This window comes from Pseudorasbora parva, chromosome 13, assembly GCF_024679245.1.
Source record: "Pseudorasbora parva isolate DD20220531a chromosome 13, ASM2467924v1, whole genome shotgun sequence".
NCBI classification, from domain to species: Eukaryota; Metazoa; Chordata; class Actinopteri; order Cypriniformes; family Gobionidae; genus Pseudorasbora; species Pseudorasbora parva.
The window spans coordinates 45,595,260-45,620,147 of NC_090184.1; the positions used below are offsets into that span (position 1 = coordinate 45,595,260).

The following is a 24,888-nucleotide window of genomic DNA, read 5'->3' on the forward strand; positions in this document are numbered from 1 at the left end:
ACAAAGCCATATGCTAATCGCTGAAGTAACCCTTTAAACACAGTCATTTTGTGCTTATTTTTTTAGCATGTTTTTTTGCTGTTGTTTTTGCTTTGTTCAAAATGTTCTTGTGTGTTTAATGGATATTTTGTTCACTGTAAGCAATACTGTAAAACGTTTTTCTGTTCTATCATACCGTGTATCTACTGTACCTCCTGTAGTAAAGAGAAAAAAAACTGATTTGTTTTTTACTAGAATGCTTTTGAATGTGAACATTACTGTACATGTGGACATACAGTTCCCAACCAAGATATTGTCACGTCACAGACAAGGGAAGATGGTGCGAGGACTCAAGTGCAAGAGGAGTAAGATTTATTCACAACAAACAAAACATAAGTGCAAAACAAAACCCACAAGGGGGAAACCATAAACTAGAAAATACATAAACCGGAACTGAACACATACCACGAAGAAGTCACAGGGGACCAGAAGACGTAGACAGTACAAGGATACGACCCAGACTGACAAACACAAGGAGCTTATAAAGGGAAGAAATCAAGAGGGAACAGGTGCGAGAAATCAACACTAATCAGATAACGAGGGGGAGGGGTCAGACAATGACAGGAGCACATGCTCAGAAGGACAAAACCCACATGTGCACACAAGACAGGACAGCCATGTGACAGGATATTTAGTGCAAAAACAGAGGATTGCATGTTTTTCGTGTAAACACCTGTAAAACTGAAACATAAAAGTCTCTGCAGTCTTTGTAATGTTAACAGTAGCCAGTATTTTGAAACCTGCTGTACTTTGATTGACTGCGTGTACATTGTGAAGTGAAAGTGTTATTCTTTGACAGAATATTTCCATTGTGAGTCCGATGTCCAGTGTTTTGGTAAAGTTCGAGTGTGTAGAGAAAGATGTGTTCTGTTTTGAAATGAAGAGTTAGTGTATATTTAACAAAATGTGCTTTTGAGAAGAAAATGATCCATTTGGCCAGCTGTGTTTTGTAGGTGTGAGTCTGTGTTAAGAGTTTAGAAAAATGATCTGAAGTATATGTAAGTGCTTATTAGTGACTGAAAAAAACTGTAACATGTTTTATTGTCATGTATTTTTGATATATATATATAATCAGTATAAAAATATTTATATTGCCGAAATTATATTGAAATTTTTTTTTATGAATTTACACTAAAGATTATATTTATATTTAGATAAATATACTTTTGGTAATATATAAATGTGTGTGTGTGTGTGATAGGTAGGTTTAGGGGCAGTGTGTGTGTGTGTGTGTGTGTGTGTGTGTGTGTGTGTGTGTGTGTGTGTGTGTGTGTGTGTGTGTGATAGGTAGGTTTAGGGGCAGTGTGTGTGTGTGTGTGTGTGTGTGATAGGTAGGTTTAGGGGCAGTGTGTGTGTGTGTGTGTGTGTGTGTGTGTGTGTGTGTGTGTGTGTGTGTGTGTGTGTGTGATAGGTAGGTTTAGGGGCTGTGTGTGTGTGTGTGTGTGTGTGTGTGTGTGTGTGTGTGTGTGTGTGTGTGTGTGTGTGTGTGTGTGTGTGTGTGATAGGTAGGTTTAGGGGCTGTGTGTGTGTGTGTGTGTGTGTGTGTGTGTGTGTGTGTGTGTGTGTGTGTGTGTGTGTGTGTGTGTGTGTGTGTGTGTGTGATAGGTAGGTTTAGGGGCAGTGTGTGTGTGTGTGTGTGTGTGTGTGTGTGTGTGTGTGTGTGTGTGTGTGTGTGTGTGTGTGTGTGTGTGTGTGTGTGTGTGTGTGTGTGTGTGTGTGTGTGTGATAGGTAGGTTTAGGGGCTGTGTGTGTGTGTGTGTGTGTGTGTGTGTGTGTGTGTGTGTGTGTGTGTGTGTGTGTGTGTGTGTGTGTGTGTGTGTGATAGGTAGGTTTAGGGGCAGTGTGTGTGTGTGTGTGTGTGTGTGTGATAGGTAGGTTTAGGGGCAGTGTGTGTGTGTGTGTGTGTGTGTGTGTGTGTGTGTGTGTGTGTGTGTGTGTGTGATAGGTAGGTTTAGGGGCAGTGTGTGTGTGTGTGTGTGTGTGTGTGTGTGTGTGTGTGTGTGTGTGTGATGGGTAGGGGCAGTGTAAGGGGATAGAAAATACAGTTTGCACAGTATAAAATGTATTACGCCTATGGAAAGTCCCCACAATTCACAAAAACCTAACGTGTGTGTGTGTGTGTGTGTGTGTGTGCATGTGCGTGTGCGTGTGCGTGTGTGTGTGTGTGTGTGTGTGTGTGTGTGTGTGGCCCAAAAATATATGTGGAAATATAAGGAAGTAAAACTTATCAAAAACATATTTATGTAGATATAAAAATAGCATTAGTATCAGAATCAGAAAGAGCTTTATTGCCATGTGTGCTTTCACACACAAGGAATTTTTTTTGGTGCTGAAGCTTCCAGTGCAACAGAGGAGCTCCACACCGAGGCGGCCATCCACGGCGCCATCATGATGGCGATATACATAGTATACATTTACTGTAAATGCATAATCGTTTGAAAATATATATATATTTCTGTAATATAAAATACATTTATTTAGTCTAAATATTCTCCAGAATATGTAGTTTCTGCCATATGCGCCGTTTGAGTCAACGTGCATTCTGGGAAGAAATGAATAATGCCGATGTTATAATTAATAAAACACAGCGCTATATAAATAGGACAGTCTTATGGGCAAGGGTCAAAGGTCAGAGTGGTCTGCATGTAAGGCCGGTGCAGTGTGATGGACATCAGAGGGTTAGACATCTTCTCGTGTGTGTGTGTGTGTGTGTGTGTGTGTGTGTGTGTGTGTGTGTGAGAGCTCCAGTATAACGCCTGCTTCAGTCCTCGGCCGTGTTTCGGAGAGGAATGGAGATGTGTATCTAGTGTTTCCTTATTTTGGGGCAGGAAAGCACAGGCTTGTTGACTTCCTCTCCCTCCCTTCCTTCCTTCTCTGCGAAGGTACTCATCTGAAAAATGAGAACAAAGTGATTGTTCCTGTTCTCTTTCTTAAGTCACTTCAAATGCTGTTCGCGAGGCTGGAGGCTCATTGTGAGGAGCGCAGAGCAGGAGACAGGTAAGAGGCGCGCACACACACACACACACACACACACACACTGGTCAGTCCAGCTGATGGAGGTGATGCACTTATGTTAAAGCGATCCGCTCAGATGCTTCGTTTGCAGATGGAGTTTAATGCCCAGACCTGCGTTTTTCAGATAGTACACTCTAAAAAATGCTGGGTTAAAAACAACCCAAGTTGGGTTAAAAATGGACAAACCCAGAAATTGGGTTGTTTGAACACAGTGAATGGACCCATTAAAATGAACCCTATTTCTGGGTTGGTCCATTTTTAACCCAACTTGGGTTGTTTTTAACCCAGCAGTTTTTTGAATGTATACACTCTAAAATGTTCTGAGTAAAAAACAACCCAATGTTGGGTCAAATATGGACTAACCTAGCCATTGTGTTGTTTTAACCCAGCAATTGGGTTGTCTTAAGCAAATATTTAACCCAACTGCAGGGTTAAAACAACCCAATCACTGGGTTAGTCCATATTTGACCCAACATTGGGTTAAAACAACCTATTTTCTTTATTTTCATTTCATGAAAAGCAGAATTTGTTCTTTTTTAGTGTATATGCACTACTTTTTGTGCATGCAAAATGATCAAATATGCAAAATGCATGTTAAATAATCATGTGACGTGTGAAAAATCGCATTAAGTGTCCTGTAAATATAATTACGCATGTGATTTCCTCGTTTGCGGATGTGCTATCAGTCATTAATCTGACTAAAGCAGAACTTGTATTTAATTATGGCAAATTTTTTCCTCTTAATATTTCCACGATTATGATGCTGTTCACTTTATTTAAGCAATTCATCTCGATTTAACACCATTATATCAGGTTTCTGGTTCAAATGCGATCGCCTTATGTTATATTCACTTAAAACTGTCACTCTTTGACATAACTTGATGTTTTTATTTTCAGTCAAGTGACCCAATCACACAGGACTTCACTTCCCATCATGCTTTGCAAAGGGGCTGAATTCGGACAGTAAATGTTTAAATAAAGTGCAATTTATGCATTTCTAACGAGATGAGAAAATGGAGACTTTTAAATGTTTAATGTTGGCTTTTAAAAGTGTGTGTTATGTGTGTGTTTTTGGAGGTGAAGAGTGTAGAGTGTAGAGCTAATAAGAATTAAAACTGTTTTAATAATAATAATCAACTACTGGGCATGCCATGGATGTAAAACAACGATCTTCTAGCCAATAAGATTTTGTAAAAGGTTTTCTTGTTAGATAACATTTGTCATTTTGTAATTAAATTCGATTACTTGTTTTTGTTTGATATTCATTTTAGGATCATTTAACTTTGGACAAAATTAAGAATGTTAACCTGATTTAACTAAATAGCATTGAAATAACCTTACGTAAACGTTTCCTGACATCAACAAAGATCATTAAATTCAGCTTAACCCAGTTACGTGGAACCTGCTGGCATACAGAAATGAAGTAAATCCAGCGCATTGAGTGTAGTTTGACTGTATTGTACTCGAATGAGAGCGCAGGCTGATGGATTATAGTGAAAAAGAGAAGTCCCCGTCCTAATGCAGTGAAAGTGAAAGACAGAGAGGAAGAGATGGATCCACTCGTTCTTTAGGGTTAAATCTGGTGTTTGCTGAACCATCGGGATTTCTACACTCAAAAAAACATTGGATTTACTTAAAGGGGCGGTGAAATGCTGTTTCGTCCATACTGAGCTTTCCACTGTTAAAGACTTGGATTCCCATCCTAAACATAGACAAAGTTTCAAAAACTAATGTTGGACGTTTGATGGAGTATTTCTGTGTCAAAAATACTCCTTCCGGTTTCTCACAAGTTTCGGAGAGTTTTTTTCGAGTATGGGTCGGCTTGACGTTAATAGAGCGGAAGGTCCTTGTATGGGCCGTACGGCTCTTCTCCCGGTAGGGTGCGCGCGCGTGACTAGAGCGAGAGAGGAAACGCACGCCCATACACACTCTCAGCTGCAGATCCAGTCGTCCGTGAACACTTCTGTCGTTATAGTCCGCGCCGCGCTCCACTTCATTCCTCCACTTTGACATTAAGCGACTTCAACGCTTCAGCACAACATTCTGGGAAGGCAGCGCTGCATCTGAACCGATTTGAACGCAGAAATGCTTCAGTCGCATCGCAAAGTGGATCTCCACACTCCAAGAAGTGTGTTTTTGACGGAGTGGTCCCAGCGATAAAGGTTCGGTCCTGCTTTGGAAGCAGCCGGTGAGTAAAACGGCTTCAGATGTCTGTGCTGTCGGCTATCGTCGCGTGAGTAAACATCAGTAAACGACACGATCGCGTGCTTCGTCATTCAAATGCGCTAACGGACTCCATTGTTGTTCTGTATAACGTTACACTAGTCTGACGTGCAAAACCGTTTCGCTTGCTACTGCTAAGGTTTAGTCGCATACAATAGTCCATAAACCGAATCATGTCCTCATAAACTGCGAGTGTTTTACAACATTACCTTTTACATTACAAGACTGTATTGGCTAGATGGTTTTGTTACATCCATGGTGTTGTTTTTTTTAATTATTAAAACAACTTTAATAGTTATTATCAGATCCTCAACCCAAGCACACGCTCTACACTTCACCACAATGATAACCTCCAAAAACACACACATAACACACACTTTTAAATGCCAACATAACAAAACATTAAACATTTAAAAGTCTCCATTTTCTCATCTCGTTAGAAATGCATAAATTGCACTTTATTTAAACATTTACTCTCTGAATTCAGCCCCTTTGCAAAGCATGATGGGAAGTGAAGTCCTGTGTGATTGGGTCACTTGACTGAATCATGTTATTTTAAAATAAAAACATCCAGTTATGTCAAAGAGTGACGGTTTTAAGTCAGTTTAACATGAATCAATTACATTTGAACCAGAAACCTGATATAATGGTGTTAAATCAAGATGAACTGCTTAAATAAAGTGAACAACGTCATAAGTTCATTTTTTTGAGTGTAGAAATAAAATGAATGATGATCTTTCCAAGTATATTTGTCTATATTTAATACTAATATCTTCTTAAATCAAGATGTCCATCTGCCAATGGAGCCAAAGGGAAAACAAGATTATTTTTCTGACTCCATTGTCGGATATTTGCTCTCGTTTTAAGCACAAATTTAACACCTTCAGGCATTTTGCTTCTCCTCCAGTAAATGTGCCTTGATTTAAGAACGTTTAGATATTTGTGCGATATTGAGGGTTCGGTTCCCTGGTCCTTCCTTGTCAAATCAACCGAATTTCAGAAACTTACCTGGCTCCAATTTTTGATTTTGGTAATATTTTTTTTTCAAAAGAAAGACATAAATAGTGATAATGGCCAAAATATTAAATATCACAGCAGTATATTCACTGAGTAATCCACTGTTTTGTAGAGGAGGGTCGAAATGACAATTTTCACTTGAGATTTGGAGCCAAATTACAGGGGTGTAAAAATGACTTTAGAAAGACGGCAGCATCATTATTTTATTTTCACACAAAGATTAGTAGATCTTTTAGTGAAATATGTTGACTTTATCAATCTGTGTTGTATTATACGCCAACTGTGACCGTTCAAATATGGTTAAAAAGCACTTCTTGTGTTTTTTTCCCCAAGTTTGCATGCCTGTAACTCTAGAAGCATTAAAAATATCTTAATATCCTTTTAGATTCTGGGTCTTAACAAACATTTCTCTTGGCACTTTCATTTTAAAGGCCCCATATGGGTCAATCCCAGAGATATGGAGATCTTAATGCGGCTCGAGGAGTAAAATGGTCAATTGTTTAATATCTAGAAGCTGGCACTTAGACAGGTATGTTTTATGCAATCGTGTTGATAAAAAAAACAACAACAAGATACATTTCTAGTTTCCACACTATTTGTTCTTCAGATATTCCTCTTTAAAAGAAAGTATCAACTATTTGCATATGAAAGTATCAACTATATGCATATGAAAGTATCAACTATATGCATATGAAAGTATCAACTATATGCATATGAAAGTATCAACTATATGCATATGAAAGTATCAACTATATGCATATGAAAGTATCAACTATATGCATATGAAAGTATCAACTATATGCATATGAAAGTATCAACTATATGCATATGAAAGTATCAACTATATGCATATGAAAGTATCAACTATATGCATATGAAAGTATCAACTATATGCATATGAAAGTATCAACTATATGCATATGAAAGTATCAACTATATGCATATGAAAGTATCAACTATATGCATAGTGGCCCACATTTGGTTTTTGACCACTAAAATTGGCCATTTTACTCTTGGAGCCGCATTAAGATCTCCATATCTCTGGAACTGAATCATCGAGGGCCTTTAAAAAGGAAATACCTAAAGAAGTTGTTGTTAAGAATCAGAATATAAAATGATATTAAGATAGATTTAAGACTTCTTATGTTACAGGCATGCAAACTTGGGACAAAAAACACAAGAACAAGCTTTTTTCCCATTTTTGAACAATCACTTTTGGCGTATAATGAGACAAAGATTTCTAAAGTCAAACGATTTCACTAATAGATCTACCAATCTCTGTGTGAAAGTAAAATAATGATGCTGCCATCTTTCTAAAGTTATTTTTACACCCCTCTAATTTGGCATCGAATCTCATGTGAAACCCTCCTCTACAAAACAGTGGATTACTCAGTCATCTAATATTTTGGCTTTCATCTTAATTTATGTATTTCTCTCACCAGACAAAAAAAAAAAATGATATCTGCACTGTAAAAGAAAAAAATATTGTTAGTTTAACTTAAAAAAAAGTAAGTATGCTGGTTGCCTTAAAATTTAGAGTTTATTGAAATAAAAAAATTGAGTTGATACAATGAAGGAAATTGGTTTAATAAATAGAAACTTAAAATATTATTGTATCTGAACCACATAAAAAATTTGATAAAGGATGCACAGTTTAGCGACATCATCACAAATAAAACACCATTGCCCAATATGCTTACAAAATATTTGAATAAAAGTTGTTGATTCTCAAAAATGTTCATTGTATTAACTCAATGTTTTTATTTCAATTAACTCAAAATGTTAAGGCAGGTGACTAATTTTTTTTAAAACAATTTTTTACAGTGTAGTTGAATTGACCCACAATGTAAAAAATTATATGTTCAATAAGATAAGCCAACAGATGTTTTTACATTGTTTTAACTTACCAAAATAAGTTAAGAAATGTTAAACTTTTTTTAATACGTTTTTTTACATTTGGCAGACGCTTTTATCCAAAGCGACTTACATTGCATTCAATGTATACATGTTTACATCATTGTCAGTTCTTGCTTTCCCTGGGAATCGAACCCATGACCTTGGGGTTGCTAGCGCCACACTCTCCTGGTTGAGCTACAGAAGAGCTTGCGTTTATACAATGTGCAACTATTTTTTTTAAGTCAGTTTAACATAATCTAAGTCGATTGTACTTAAAAATGTCAGTGCACATGTGCCTTGAATGCTGTGTAATGCATGAATGTCAGTGTAATAAATGTGTTTTTTTTTTCAGAGCTGGACAATATTTGAACACATTTACTCGAGTCCTGTACTGAAGTTCACTGTTTGAGTCTCTGTGCTTTACTGGAGTATTATTTTTTCTGTAAACTTCTGACTTTAACTTCACTCCATCTGAAAGACAAATATCGTCCTCTTTACTCCACTACATTTCTATCAAGGTCCTCGAAGTGGAAAGTCGTTTCTGTCGCAGCTTTGAAAGTCAGTGATGATTTTTTTCTTCTTTAAAAGGTGTTTGGGTTTTTGCAGAAAGCCTTTCAGGAATCACTCTTGTAGAGTCTCGTGAAGTTCAATGATTTCACAGCATTTATTAAACACTGATTTATAGTTTAGAGCAAAATGGAAGAAGACGGATGTCCAAATGCTCATTTAGTGGAGTATTCACATAAACAAAGTTGATTCTGTCTTCAGTGAAGGTGAACAGTGTGAGAATATCAGATGTGTGTCAGTGTATTGGATCCGTGCATTCGGCCTTAAAGTGACAGCAGCTTTATAAAGAGCTTTGTAACTTTTCTACAAGTATTTAAATGAGTTTAAGTTAGTCGTATGCTAGTGTGTCAGATGGAGCGTCACTGACTGGCTTAAACCATGATGGCATAATGTGCATTTATACAACTATAATACAATAATGCACTGCACTTGATACTTAAGTACTTTTAAAAACAAATACTCCTGTACTTTTATTTGAGTAAAAATCTGTTTTTACAACTTTCACTTGTAACGGAGTAATATTTGACCAGCAGTACTTTTACTCCAGTAATGAAGTCGTGTACTCTCTGTTTTGTTTTTCACAGGCGGGTGATGGACAGTTTTCACACTCAAGATCTGAAGAACGCATAGAAAACTTTCAGCATGGATTCAAATGAGAGCGAAAGCAAGCGCGCAGATGGCTTTCCCTGCAGAAACGTTGATCTTTCTCTTCTTCCGTACTCTCTTCCTCATCCCATCGTTCCTCAAGCCCACAGATACATCCCTGATATGATCGACCTAAACAGGCTTCGGCTGCATCGCGTCGTTCAGGTGAAGCAAGAAGTGCCAATATGGCCGCCGTCTCCTCTGCTCATGCGCAGTCCGTACTTCCCAACTTTCCATCCCAGTTTAGTCCCGTTCCCGTTCCTCCTACCCGGTTCGGTCCCGCAAGTCTCCCCAAATCCTTTCTACCCAAACGAAGCGCTCAGATTTCGCCGCAGAAATCCCGAAGCCGCGAAATCGGAGAAGCTGAGCGTCCACGTGGACGACAGCTATTATGTGGATGTTGGCGGCGATCAGAAACGCTGGAAATGCCGCATGTGTGAAAAATCGTACACCTCCAAATATAACCTGATCACGCACATCCTCGGGCACAGCGGGATTAAACCGCATGGATGCAACCTCTGCGGGAAGCTTTTCAAGCAGCTGAGCCACCTGCACACACACATGCTCACGCACCAGGGCGCGCGCCCGCACAAATGCCAAGTGTGCCATAAAGCCTTCACGCAGACGAGTCATTTAAAGAGACACATGATGCAGCACAGCGACGTTAAGCCATACAGCTGTGGAGTCTGCGGCCGAGGCTTTGCGTACCCGAGCGAGCTGCGCGCGCACGAGCTCAAGCACGAGCGCGGGCAGGAGAACGTGTGCGTGGAGTGCGGGCTCGACTTTGCCACACTGGCGCAGCTGAAGCGGCACCTGAGCGCGCACCGCGGGCCCTCGCACTACGACTGCGGCGAGTGCGGGAAAAGCTTCCAGTACCCGAGTCAGCTCCAGAACCACATGATGAAGCACAAGGACATCCGGCCGTTCATCTGCAGCGAGTGCGGGATGGAGTTCGTGCAGTCGCACCATCTCAAACAACACACACTCACACACAAGGTGAGGAGAAAACACTCCAAATCAAATACAATTCCCAACAGTGATTCTAACTAGCACTTTTTAGTTACATTTACTTATTGGGCCCTTATCATACACATATGTTTCCATGTTTTATGGCGACTTTCCATAGGCATAATGGTTAAACACACACACACACACACTGCCCCTAAACCTACCCATCACAGGAAAAATTCTGCATTTTTACTTTCTAAAAAAAAAAACTCCTCCTGTATGATTTATAAGCCTTTTGAAAAGTGGGGACCGCTTGGTTGGTGATGTAGGTGATCTCAGTTTTTACTATCCTATACCTTTGGGGACATTTGGGCCCCACAATGTAATATAAACAAGGGCACACACACACTGCCCCTACCCCTAAACCTACCCATCACACACACACTTGCCCCTACCCCTAAACCTACCCATCACACACACTGCCCCTACCCCTAAACCTACCCATCACACACACTGCCCCTACCCCTAAACCTACCCATCACACACACTGCCCCTACCCCTAAACCTACCCATCACACACACTGCCCCTACCCCTAAACCTAACCTATTGTTGGTTTATCTTTAAAAAAGTGAGTAACCTGGTTGCCTTAAAATTTTGAGTTTATTAAAATCAAAAATTTGAGTTCATACAATGAAGGAAATTGGTTTTAAAAATAGAAACTTAAAATATTATTGTATCTGAACCACATAAAAAAATGTGATAAATCATAAAAATAGCACAATTTGGCTGCGTCATCACTAATAAAACACACAATTACCCAATTTGATTACAAAATCTTTTAAGTATCTTTTAATAAAGGTTATCGAATCTCAAAAATGTTCATTGTATTAACTCAAAATTTTAATTTCAATGAACTCAAAATTTTAAGGCAACCAGGTTACGTTTTTTCTAAATAATTTTTTACAGTGTATGGGAATGTTATTGTCATGGTGAAATGTAATTGGTTTATAATTTTGCCATTATGACATGTTGGAGTGTGATTCTCAATTTAATAAGCAAGCATTATTCCATTTACATTTATTTTATTTACGCTATTTAGACACGTTTAACATGTAACCCCATCCCTAAACCCACACATGTGTGAACATGATATAAAGCACAGGATATAACATACGACTGCATCCACGAGTTATTCAGAAAGTTAAAAAATACAAGTTTTCAGAGGCTTTTTTGTGGAGATAATACAATGAAAATTTTTTGAGATTCGACTACCTTTATTAGAATATTATTAAAAGATTTTGTAGCATATTGGGTAATAGTGTGTTTTATTTGTGATGACGCAGCCAAATTGTGCTATTTTCATGATTTATCAAATTTTTTATGTGGTTCAGATACAATAATATTTTGAGTTTCTATTTATTAAACCAATTTCCTTCATTGTATCAACTCAAACATTTAATTTCAGTAAACTCAAAAAATTTTAGGCAACCAGGTTACTCACTTTTTTAAGTTAAACCAATAAGAATTTTATACAGTGTATATTGAGACTGGAGCTGGGAAATAATTGGAGATTGTGTCACGGCTTCAGCTCCTGTTGCTGAAACCACTTGAGAAGAACACATTTATTTAAAGGGATAGTTCAGCCAAAAATTAGCCTTTATCTGCTGACCCCCAGGGCGTCAACATGTAGGTGTGCTTGTTCCTTCAGGAGAAGATTTTTAACTCAACCGTTGCTGTGTGTCGGTCATATAATCAAGTGAATGGGTAACAACTCAGACGCCCTGGGGGTCTGCAGATAAACATCACAGGCTCATTTTTGGGTGAACTATCCCTTTAAATAAATTCATTTGAGAGCTACTTTTTAAAAATGAAAGTCGCCCGACAGCTACTCATGTTATACAATACTTGTAAAAAATTCATCATAATTCTCATATTAACAACAATCCAGACTCTTTTACACCTGAAAGAGTGTAGTAGTAGTTCCAGTTGTCGGTACCGATACCATCAAAATGTATCGGTACTCAGTACCAATTCTGTACCAGAGCAAAATGTTTTTAAATTTAATACGTTTATTATTTACGGTGATAATTGCCGGGAAGACCTTTGAGTGTCTGTGTTCTTTTGACAGTTTTCTCAAATGAAACATTAAATTCTCATGAAGTGAGAGTTTATGGTTCCGTGTCCTCATATAGTGGCACACAGTGTTACGCAGCCAGCAGCCATATCACCCTGTAGCCCAAGACTGGTTTCCCACTGAAGCTAAGCAGGGCTGAGCCTGGTCAGTACCTGGATGGGAGACCAACTGGGAAAACCAGGAGCTGCTGGTGGAGGTGTTAGTGAGGCCAGCAGGGGGCGCTCACCCTGTGGTCTGTGTGGGTCCCAACACCCCAGTATAGTGATGGGGACACTGTACTGACAAAGAGCACCGTCTTTCGGATGAGACGTTAAACCGAGGTCCTGACTCTCTGTGGTCATTAAAAATCCCAGGATGTCTTTCGGAAAAAGAGTAGGGGTGTAACCCCGGCATCCTGGCCAAATTTGCCCATTGGCCCCTGTCCATCATGGCCTCCTAAAAATCCCCATATCCTGATTGGCCTAATCACTCTGTCTCCTCTCCACCAATCGGCTGGTGTGTGGTGAGCGTTCTGGCGTAATATGGCTGCCGTCGCATCATCCAGGTGGTGCTGCACATTGGTGGTGGTTGAGGAGATTCCCCCTTCTATGTAAAGCGATTTGAGTGCCCTGAAAAGCGCTATATAAATTGAACGCATTATTATTATTATTATTACGCGCACGAGTATGTGTGCGTGCGTGTGTGTGTGCGCGCGCGTGGAGTACATTAGACACAGGAGTAATATTTAAATAGTAATTTGCAGTTTAACTTGATTTGTGTTGGAAGGTGTGGGAGACCTGTCTATATTAGCTCACTCTGATTAGATGAAAAGTACGTCTTCACTGCAAAAAATGCTTTTCTTACTCAGTATTTTTGTCTTGTTTCTAGTCCAAATATTTAAAAAATCTTACATTAAGACACATTTACTAGACAAGTTAAATTTATTGTCTTTTTTTAGGAAGAAAAAACTCAAAATGAAGAGAGTTTTTGCTTAAAATAAGATAAATAATCTGCCGATGGGGTGAGAAAAATAATCTTAATTCAAACAGAAAACAAGATTATTTTTCTCACCCCATTGGCAGATTATTAATCTTATTTTAAGCAAAAACTCTCTTCATTTTGAGTTCAAAACACAAGCTGAATGACACGGATACAATCTTATTTTTGTCACATTTGCTGTTGTTAACACTATCGGATCGGTTTAGGGTTTAGTGTGTGTGTACGTTAAAAAACCAACGTAACAAAAAATGCCAGATTCACACACATCTGTTCCGGAAAAAACTAGCGCCACCCAGTGGACATTTCACTTTGAAACTGCGGTGATATGTGCCTAATGGTACGTATTTTGCAAAAACATTGCCACAGGTACGTTTTTCCAATGAGACCAGGTTGTATGATGTGTAAGAGCATCAGGTTTGGTCTTCTAATGGACGTTGATCCTCATCTGTGTGTTTTGCAGGGTGTGAAGGAGCACAAATGTCGCATCTGTGGCCGTGAGTTCACACTTCTGGCCAACATGAAGCGCCACGTCCTGATCCACACCAACATTCGGGCCTATCAGTGCCATCTTTGCTACAAGAGCTTCGTCCAGAAACAGACGCTCAAGGCCCACATGATCGTCCACTCCGACATCAAGCCCTACAAATGCAAGGTGAGTCAATGCTGTTCATTCAATAACGCCAACCAAAGTCATACACTGTAAAAAAATATTGTTGGTTTAACTTAAAAAAGTGAGTAACCTGGTTGCCTTAAAATTGAGTTTATTGAAATTAAAAATTTGAGTTGATACAATGAAGGAAATTAGTTTAATATATAGAAACTCAAAATATTATTGTATCTGAACCACATAAAAAATGTGATGAATCATGAAAAGAGCACAATTTGCCTGCGTCATCACAAATAAAACACACAATTACCCAATATGCTTACTAAATCTGCACTGTAAAAAATTATTTAGAAAAAAAGTCACCTGGTTGCCTTAAAATTTTGAGTTCATTGAAATTAAAAATTTGAGTTAATACAATAATTTTTTTTGAGATTCGACAACCTTTATTAAATTATTATTAAAAGATTTTGTAGCATATTGTGTAATTGTGTGTGTTTTATTTGTGATGACGCAGCCAAATTGTGCTATTTTCATGATTTATCACATGTTTTATGTGGTTCAGATACAATAATATTTCGAGTTTCTATTTATTAAACCGATTTCCTTCATTGTATCAACTCAAATTTTTAATTTTAATAAACTCAAAATTTTAAGGCAACCCGGTTACTTAATTTTTTGAGTTAAACCAACAAAAACCAACATTTTTACAGTGTGTCAATAATATTTTAATAAAGGTTGTCGGTTATAAAAAATGTTCGTTGTAGTAACTCAAAAAATTTTATTTCAATGAACTCAAAAAATTTTTAGGCAACCAGGTGACTTATTTTTTAAATAGTTTTTTACAGTGTACACTCTTAAAAATAAAGGTTCTTAAATGGTTATTTGGTTACCTTTAGTATCCAAAGAACCTTTCCATTGCACAAAAAGTTCTTTAGACTATAAAATGTTTAGAATTGGGTTTTTTTCTTTAAAGAACCTTTCACAAAACGGTTCTTTGGGGAACCCAGAATGGTTCTTCTGTGGCATCACTGTGAAAGCCCTTTTTTGGTTCTTCCTGGCACTTTTATTTTTAAGCCCAGCAAACCAAATACCCTCAAGGAACGCCGTGCAAATGTTTCTATTAGGTCATGAACTTTATTTCTATGTGTTCTCTGAGCATCCAGTATTTACATATTTGGTGATGTGAACTTTCCAACCTGTCCACCAAAAATATACGGCTCTATAGGTCGTTTTTCAAGCACCGCATTACGACCTATATTTACGTTTTAAAGTCATGCGCCCTCTAGCTGCCGTTAAAATAATGACAGTATCGTGTCTGACGTATGACTGCCGTTACCAATCAAAATGCATGTTCATTTTAATGCAATGTGTTGACTTTTTACCACCATTTGTCATATTTCCATTTAGAATTTTTTTTTATTTTTATTTACAACTATACACCCACCCCATCCCTAAACCTGCCCAGTGATTTATAGTCACACACTCTTTATGAGCACATGTGCGTGTTCCCTGGGATCTAACTCACGTTCGCATGATCACATGGTGTTGTATGGTGCAATGCCTTACCAACTGAGCTATGCAAAACCTAAATTTATTTCGCAGATAAAAGGGAAAAATGCTTTAAAATGAAAGTGTCCTGCTGTCGATAGGGGCACAACTTTAGAAAACGCTCCTATGGGTCGTATTTCATGAGTTAAAACGACAAACAGCGGAGGACATGTTGGAATGTTCCATTGTATCACTCTTCAAACACCATGGAAACGTTACTTTTGAATGTTCTCTGAACATTCCAAGAAAAGTTACAATTTAAAAAACATTAGACAAACATTTCGATAATGTTTCTATTAAGTTATGAAAGCTTTATTTCTGAGTGTCTGGTTATGCGAACGTTAAGGGAATGTTCCATTGTATCATTCTTCAAAGATTTTGGAAACGTTACATTTGTGTGTTTTTTGAACATTCCCAAACAAGTTACATTTAAAAACACTTTAGACAAATGTTTCAAACGCTCCATGAACGATACAAATTATGTTTTTGTGCTTATTAAAGACCAGATAATGTTCTAATAATGTTTCTATTGAATTATGAATTTTATATTTAAATTCAAAGCCGTTAAAAATGTTAAATGTTACATTCCATTGTATCATCCTTCAAACATTACGGGAACGTTACTTTGAATGTTCAGAACGTTCAGATATTTTATGAATAATACAAATAACATTTTTTTGCTAATGTTTCGAGAACATTATTAAAGGTCAGAAAACGTTATATTAACGATTCGGGAGAATGTTTAGCTAATGTTTCTGTTAGGTTATGAAAACTTTATTTTTGAGTGTCCTCTGAACATTAAAAACGTTCAGGTAAAAAAAAGAAAAAAAGATTGGTTATGTGAACGTTAAGGGAATGTTTCATTATATCATTCTTTAAACATTTTTGGAAAACGTTACTTTTGAACATTCCGAATTAAGTAGTTACATTAAAAAAATACATTAGACAAATGTTCAAATAAAAGGCTTCAGACAATCCATACATGATACAAAATAACGTTTTTGTGCTTATGAAAGACCAGATAATGTTCTAATAATGTTGCTGGAAGAATTCATTGCTATTGTTTTTATTAGGTTATGAAAACTTTATCTTTAAATGTTCTTGGAAAGTTCAAAACATTCGGTTTTTAAATGTAAAAACAATTCTTGATTATGCGAACGTTAAGGGAATGTTCCGTTGTATCATTCTTCAAACATTCTGGAAACGTTACATTTGTGTGTTTTTAAAACATTCCGAAAAAAGTTACATTTAAAAACACGTTAGACAAGTGTTTCAAACGCTCCATGAACGATACAAATTATGTTTTTGTGCTTATTAAAGACCAGATAATGTTCTAATAATGTTTCTATTGAATTATGAACTTTATATTTGAATTCAAAACGGTTAAAAATGTTAAATGTTACATTCCATTGTATCATCCTTCAAACATTACGGGAACGTTACTTTGAATGTTTCGAAACAAGTTGCTACATTTAAAAAAAGAATGTTCAGATATTTTATGAATAATACAAATAACATTTTTGTGCTAATGTTTCGAGAACATTATTAAAGGCCAGAAAACGTTCTATTAACGTTTCGGGAGAATGTTTTACTAATGTTTCTGTTAAGTTAGAAACATTTATTTCTGGGTGTTCTCTGAACATTAAAAACATTTTTCAGTTCAAAAAATCAATAAAATGTTCTTGGTTATGTGAACGTTAAGGAAATGTTCCATCATTCTTCAAACATCATGGAAACGTTACATTTGAAGGTTCTTTGAAAGTTAGGTTGTTACATTTAAAAACAGATTAGACAAGTGTTTCAAACGCTCCATGAATGACACACAACGTTTTTGTGCTTATTAAAGACCAGATAATATTCTAATAATGTTGCTGGAAGTATTATTGTCTTATGTTTCTATTAAGTTATGAAAATGTTGTTTTTGAGTGTTCTCTGAACGGTTTAACCTGTTAACCATCACTGGCCCACCGGTGGGCCCATTTGCAACTGTATGTTTAAAACAATTATATCCTATATCATACCCTGATCTAATGTTGACAAACTATATATCATTCGAAAGCTTACGAACTCAAGAATAATTCTGTGTAGGCCGTTTTGAAATCAGACCTTGCGTTACCATGGAAGCAGTGCTCAAAATTATTCTAGCTGGCTCCTCCCCAAGTGGCGTTGCCATGTTTTATATTTATTTAACTACTTTATAATAAAAACCTTTTCTAATCTTGGCAAAACACATATCGTTGGAAAGGTCTGAGTCTCACGGTTCTATATCTGAAAACTGTTTTGGGATATTTGGACAAAAATATATTAATTTGACACAGGAAATTGCATTAAAAAAATCAATGGAATTTCAATACCCGGTGGCTATTTGTGGTACTGCGCATAATCAAAATCTCATGGGAACTTCAATTTTTGTGATATCAACTTCAAATTTGGAACACAAATTGATTAGACAAATGGCTTTAATTTGATAGTAATTTTAGAGTACAAATTATTTTGTAACATTTTATATAAAATATTAAATATCTAGTACAGTATATTTGATTTACAATAAATTTAAACTTCCATAACTTTTTTTATACATTACTTTTTTCACTTGAGCAATACTCTGCTGGCTGTCTTCTTTAAAATGAGACCAAACTGTCTATATTCCAAAGCATTCTTGATTTGCAACCATTTAAGTTTGGATAGTGAATTTTCATTTAAAAAAAAAAAAGAATGTTAGACAAATGTTTCAGATGCTCCATGAATGATACAAATAACATTTACATTTTGAGGACATTATTAACGTTCTATTAGCGTTACTAGAAGAACGTTTGTCCTGAATTGGAGAGAACACCGAGGGATGGATGCGAATGAAATAGGTGTGACCTTGAGCTCGGACGCGCGTCCAAACGATGACCAGATTCGTTTTTGGCATTTGAGTGTCTCCTCGTCTGTAGGAAGGATATCGCTGCACAAACTGACTGTGTAACAATGGCTCTCTCGTCCCCCGAGAAAAGGCCCCGCAAATAGATTTCATCTCGCTTTCTCTTGTGCTCAGGAGCCCTTCCTGTTTTCTCACGGTCCGTTCGGACAGTTTACAGTCCCTCTATCCTCCTGAAGGAAAGGAAAGGACCACCCTAATAAAAAAAAAGAATGCAGAGGAAGGACAGCAGAAGAGAAACCGTCCAGCCCTCTGTCTGAGAAACTCAAAACACACACCAGTGACCATCACACACACTCCAGTGATTCCTGCAGAGAATGACAACTCAACACGAAACATCGGATTATTTCACACTGCAAAAAATGCTCTTCTTATTTAGTGTTTCCAGTCCAAATATCAAAAAATTCAAGATGCATTTACTTGATGATTAAAATGACATGAGATATTGTTCATTGTTTTCTGGGAGAAAATATCAAAATGAAGTGAGTTTTTGCTTAAAACAGGCTAAATTTGTCTGCCAATAAGTGCTGTCCTGTAAAACCTAAAATGTTGCTACCATATTCTTTTACTGTACATGGCAACCACAGCGGCCAGTTTTTTACTGTAATTTAAAGATTTTTTTTACTGTGTACACGTAATTATTACAATATTAACCTTTAAATTATACGGTTTCGAACTGTAAAATAGACTAAGTGCTGTCCCGTAAAAACTAAAATTTTGCTACCATATTTTTTATGGTAAAGTTCTGGCAACCACAGCTACTGTTTTTTTACGGGGATTTTTTTTACAATGTAACAATCAGAGTGTACGCCCATTGTGCACCGCCTATAGGCTCATATCACTAACACACTCTTTAATAACAGAAATACTGCACTATTGACTTTAGAGCAGGTGTGTGTTGGTCAGTGATCAGTGGTTTTCAGTTCCTTACAATAGCAACGCTCCAACAATGCTCCTGAACACACCTGGTTTAGGCCAGACACCCATGGGGGAACACACACACACACACACACACACACACACACACACACACACACACGCACACACACACACACAGCCCCTAAACCTACCCATCACAGGAAACATTCTGCATTTTTACTTTCTCATAAAAACTCCTCCTGTGTGATTTATAAGCCTTTTGTAAAGTGGGGCCATGGGTAATGTCCTCATATTTCACCCTCTCCTGTAATACCTGTGTCATACCCATGGCATTATACACATTTGTGTCCTCATATGTCACAAAAAACTTGCCCCCCCCCCCCACCACCACACACACACACACACACACACACACACTGATGGGTGAACAGATGCGCCAGTGCATTTGCTATTTAAACAACGAGGAGCTGGACGTGAAGATGAGAACTGCGGCGAGCTGAAACTAGTAAAACACATTTGCGTTTGACAAAGAAACAAACCAAAATCTGTGTGAGAATAATGAGTCCAGTGCTTTATTGTCCTGACCAGCGATGAATGCCACCCATTCTGACTCTCAGTCAGGGTTAACAAACTAATGAAGCATGGTTTAAATCTTCTCTAGTGCTTGACCGGGCCACAGATATCTGAATAGTTACTCTCTTTACAGCTGTGTGGAAAGGAGTTTAACAGAATGCATAATCTGATGGGCCACATGCACTTGCATTCTGACAGCAAACCCTTCAAATGTCTTTACTGCGCCAGCAAGTTCACGCTGAAGGGGAACCTGACCCGCCACATGAAGGTCAAGCACGGCATCATGGACCAGGGACTGGACGCGCGCGGTAAGAGGCTTTACACGGATAAACATGCTAAAAACTCTGGGTTAGTTCAGCCAGAAATGTAAATTGTGTGATTAATTCCTCCTGTGGTTGGCCAGCCGTCAGACCTCCGCTCATCTTCACACACAGATGAAGATATTAGTGTTGAAATCCGATGGCTCAGAAAGGCCTTCATTGACACCAATGTCATTTCCTCTCTCAAGACCCATAAAGGCACTAAAGACGTCGATACAAAGCCCATCTCACTACAGCGGCTCTACAATCATTGATGAAGAGGCCAGAATAGAGTTAGTGCGCAAAAAACACTAAATAACGACTTATATAGTGATGGCCGATTTCAGAACAAAGCTTCGAACCGTTATGAATCAGTGAATCGATTCATGATTCGGATCGCCAACGTCACGAGATTTCAGCAGTTTGACACTTTTAGTTGACAGTTTTAGTTGTTTTGCGCACTAACTCTATTCTGGCCTCTTCATCAATGATTGTAGAGCCGCTGTAGTGAGATGGGCTTTGTATCGACGTCTTTAGTGCCTTTATGGGTCTTGAAAGAGGAAATGACATTGGTGTCAATGAAGGCCTTTCTGAGCCATCGGATTTCAACACTAATATCTTCATCTGTGTGTGAAGATGAGCGGAGGTCTGACGGCTGGCCAACCACAGGAGGAATTAATGACAGAGTTTACATTTCTGGCTGAACTAACCCTTTAAATCAAGACACTTGAGAAGCAAAACTACTTCAGTTGTGAGCAAACGTCCTTACAATAACTCTGCTCCTTTGCGGTCAAAAGTGACCGAAGCTTTGAAATGTGTATATATATATATTGTTTCTTCAATAATATTTTTTGATTATTATTTATAATTTTGAGGGTATTTTATAATACTAAGAAATATTTATAACATTTTTATGAGCTATTTTTCCCCATTAAAAATAATACACTTTTTTTCTACTATATTTTTTTATTATTTTGCAATTAAATTTAGTATTCCATGTTTAAATGAAGATAAGGCATTTATTTAAAGGAGATTAGTGCCATCTGGATGGAGTCAATAAAGAAAAACGGATGTAATGCCGGATGTAATTCCTATATAACTCTATATAAAGTGGCTTATAAATTCGCTAGTGTGTTTTTTAAACATAAATACTTATTTTTATTAAGTTGTGGATTTGGATTTATACTTAGACATTCTTAAAGTATACTTTTTGCCAAGGTTTAGTTTTTTTTTTTTTTAAATGTTGATTTGAAGTGTCAGTTTTTGCATCAAACAGTCATATCTGAACACAGAGAAGGACATTCTGTTACATATAACATCAAAATTCAATAAAAATGGAACAAAATGAAGAGTTATGCTTTATCACAGCTGGGTCTGGTCTCATTTTAACCTCTTATTCAAGTCTTTTCACTCAATTTTACCGTATTGTTTACCATACAGCCACACCAGTTAATTTGTGTGTGTGTGTGTGTGTGTGTGTGTGTGTGTGTGTGTGTGTGTGTGTGTGTGTGTGTGTGTGTGTGTGTGTGTGTGTGTGTGTGTGTGTGTGTGTGTGTGTGTGTGTGTGCGTGCATGTGTGTGTTTTTGAGTGTGTGTGTGTGTGTGTGTGTGTGTGTGTGTGTGTGTTTTGTACTCTTGTACAGTGGCTCATTTGTAGTTAATACCACCAAAAGATTCTCTGAGTTGTCATATTTTATCATATTTCCAATCATTTCCAATGTCGACAGAGTCAAGTTTGATTTGTTTTTAGTTTTTCGACCCTTTAACATAAATCCAAAACATGTCCATGAGTTTTTGTGTGTGTTCTTATATTATACAATTGCTATTTAAAAAGTCAAATTCTCTGGGAAAACCGTGGACTTGATCACGTCCAGCTCCACGTTGTTTAAATTTCAAATGCACTGGTGCATCTGTTCACCCATCAGTGTGTGTGTGTGTGTTCCCCCATGGGTGTCTGGTCTAAACCAGGTGTGTTCAGGAGCATTGTTGGAGTGTTGCTATTGTGAGGAACTGAAAACCACTGACCATTGACCAACACACACCTGCTCTAAAGTCAATAGTGCAGTATTTCTGTGTTATTTAAAGAGTGTGTTAATGATATGAGCCTATAGGTGGTGCACAACACACACACACACACTCTGATTATTAGACACACAGGGACGTGCAGCAGCACACACACACATTTAAAAATTTCATTAGTCCATCTCCCCTTTTAAAACTAATTCCCTCTGAATAGGGATTATATGCACCTGTGCTTTGTTGAAAAGTGACCCAAACAACATTAAAAAAAATCTGTATTTCAACATCTTCAGTGGTGTATTCAGTAGAGTTGTACAAGGTTTTGATGCGATCGACCCGGGTTCAAATCCGCCTTTTGCAAAGTTGGCTCTTCTCCCTTATCCCTTCACATATCACTTCGGAAAGGCATTTACTTTCAAAAACATTCTAAAGTAACGTTTGACACAATGGAACGCTCAGAGAACATTCTAAAGTAACGTTTGAATAATGACACAATGGAACGCTCAGAGAACATTCTAAAGTAACGTTTGAATAATGACACAATGGAACGTTCAGAGAACATTCTAAAGTAACGTTTGAATAATGACACAATGGAACGCTCAGAGAACATTCTAAAGTAACGTTTGAATAATGACACAATGGAACGCTCAGAGAACATTCTAAAGTAACGTTTGAATAATGACACAATGGAATGCTCAGAGAACATTCTAAAGTAACGTTTGAATAATGACACAATGGAACGTTCAGAGAACATTCTAAAGTAACGTTTGAATAATGACACAATGGAACGCTCAGAGAACATTCTAAAGTAACGTTTGAATAATGACACAATGGAACGCTCAGAGAACATTATAAAGTAACGTTTGAATAATGACACAATGGAACGCTCAGAGAACATTCTAAAGTAACGTTTGAATAATGACACAATGGAACGCTCAGAGAACATTCTAAAGTAACGTTTGAATAATGACACAATGGAACGCTCAGAGAACATTCTAAAGTAACGTTTGAATAATGACACAATGGAACGCTCAGAGAACATTCTAAAGTAACGTTTGAATAATGACACAATGGAACGCTCAGAGAACATTCTAACGTAACGTTTGAATAATGACACAATGGAACGCTCAGAGAACATTCTAACGTAACGTTTGAATAATGACACAATGGAACGCTCAGAGAACATTCTAAAGTAACGCTTGAATAATGACACAATGGAACGCTCAGAGAACATTCTAAAGTAACGTTTGAATAATGACACAATGGAACGCTCAGAGAACATTCTAAAGTAACGTTTGAATAACGACACAATGGAACGCTCAGAGAACATTCTAAAGTAACGTTTGAATAATGACACAATGGAACGCTCAGAGAACATTCTAAAGTAACGTTTGAATAACGACACAATGGAACGTTCGTGCTTCTCCATTGTCTCGATGACATCATGACTTTGCGTAAACATATACTTGGCTTTAGAAAGTGGCGTGTTATCTTAACGCATTTTGGTTTCTGGGATGGGTAGGTTTAGGGATAGGGGTTTAGTGTGTGTGTTTGTGTGTGTGTGTGTGTGTGTGTGTGTGTGAGTGTGTGATGGGTAGGTTTACTTTTAGAGGCAGTGTAGGGGGATAGAATGAAATGGTGTTGATAATCACGCTAAAGGCGACTATGTGTCTTGATAGCACGCCACAATGGCACACGAATCCTACATACACCACTTCATGAGAGCAGTCTGCGATTGAAGAGTGTTTAGATATTTGTGGTCCGTCTGTTTGACACTGATGGTGTTCTGTGTCAGTCTTCAGGCGGCGGGGACGGCTGTGTCTCTCCGGACCCCTGCGGATCCTGTCCCGCATCAGTCAGGACGAGCCCTTCGATCTGTCCCAAAAGAGCCACAGTGGGCCAATCCGTCTGTCTCCGTCTGAAGGCGGGAGCTCCAGTCGGGAGGAAGACGAGGACAGCCTGTACAGAATGAGCCAATACAGTCCTGATCTCTACACACCGACACTGGAGACCCGAGAGGAGGAGGAAAAAGAGGAGAAGAGCGAGTTCTACAGCGATAAAGAGGACGACTTCTGAGACAGAGACTGTGAAAAAAGCTCTTCTTACTCAGTCATTTTGTCTTGTTTCTGGTCTAAATATCTAACAATTCTTAAATCAAGATGCATTTACTAGATCAGTAAAACGACATAAGATATTTTTGTTGAAAATCAAATCTAAATGAAGAGAGTTTTTGCTTAAAACAGGCAAAATGATCTGCCAATGGGGTGAGAAAAACAATCTTATTTCTGATTGAAATCTTGTTTCTTGTGTCCGTCCCAAACAGAAATGAGATTATTTTTCTCACCCCATTGGCAGATCATTTTGCCTGTTTTAAGCAAAAACTCTCTTCATTTAGATTTTATTTTTACGAAAACAAGGAAAATATCTTGCGTCATTTTACTGATCTAGCAAATGCATCTTGATTTAAGAACTTTTTTGATATTTAGACTGGAAACAAGACAAAATGACTGAGTAAGAGCATTATTTGCAGTGCAGAGACTGTGAACACTGTAAAACATGCTCTTCTTACTCAGTCAT

The 24,888-nt window shown here is 37.7% G+C and overlaps 1 protein-coding gene across 5 annotated transcripts; it reads left to right on the forward strand.

Annotated features, from left to right (window-relative positions):
- Positions 1-2,930: 2,930 nt before the first annotated feature.
- znf366 (zinc finger protein 366) lies at positions 2,931-24,493 on the forward strand. 5 transcript variants are annotated; one of them, XM_067412820.1, is made up of 5 exons: positions 2,931-3,036; positions 9,342-10,398; positions 13,924-14,115; positions 20,127-20,301; positions 24,107-24,493. In XM_067412820.1, the coding sequence occupies exons 2-5, from the start codon at positions 9,400-9,402 to the stop codon at positions 24,385-24,387; spliced, it is 1,647 nt and encodes a 548-aa protein (XP_067268921.1). In that variant the 5' UTR covers positions 2,931-3,036; positions 9,342-9,399; the 3' UTR covers positions 24,388-24,493. The 5 variants fall into 5 exon arrangements, with proteins under 5 accessions (XP_067268921.1, XP_067268922.1, XP_067268923.1 ...); XM_067412821.1 differs by having other exon boundaries at positions 20,192-20,301; positions 24,114-24,493; XM_067412822.1 differs by having other exon boundaries at positions 24,114-24,427.
- The last annotated feature ends 395 nt before the right edge of the window (positions 24,494-24,888 follow it).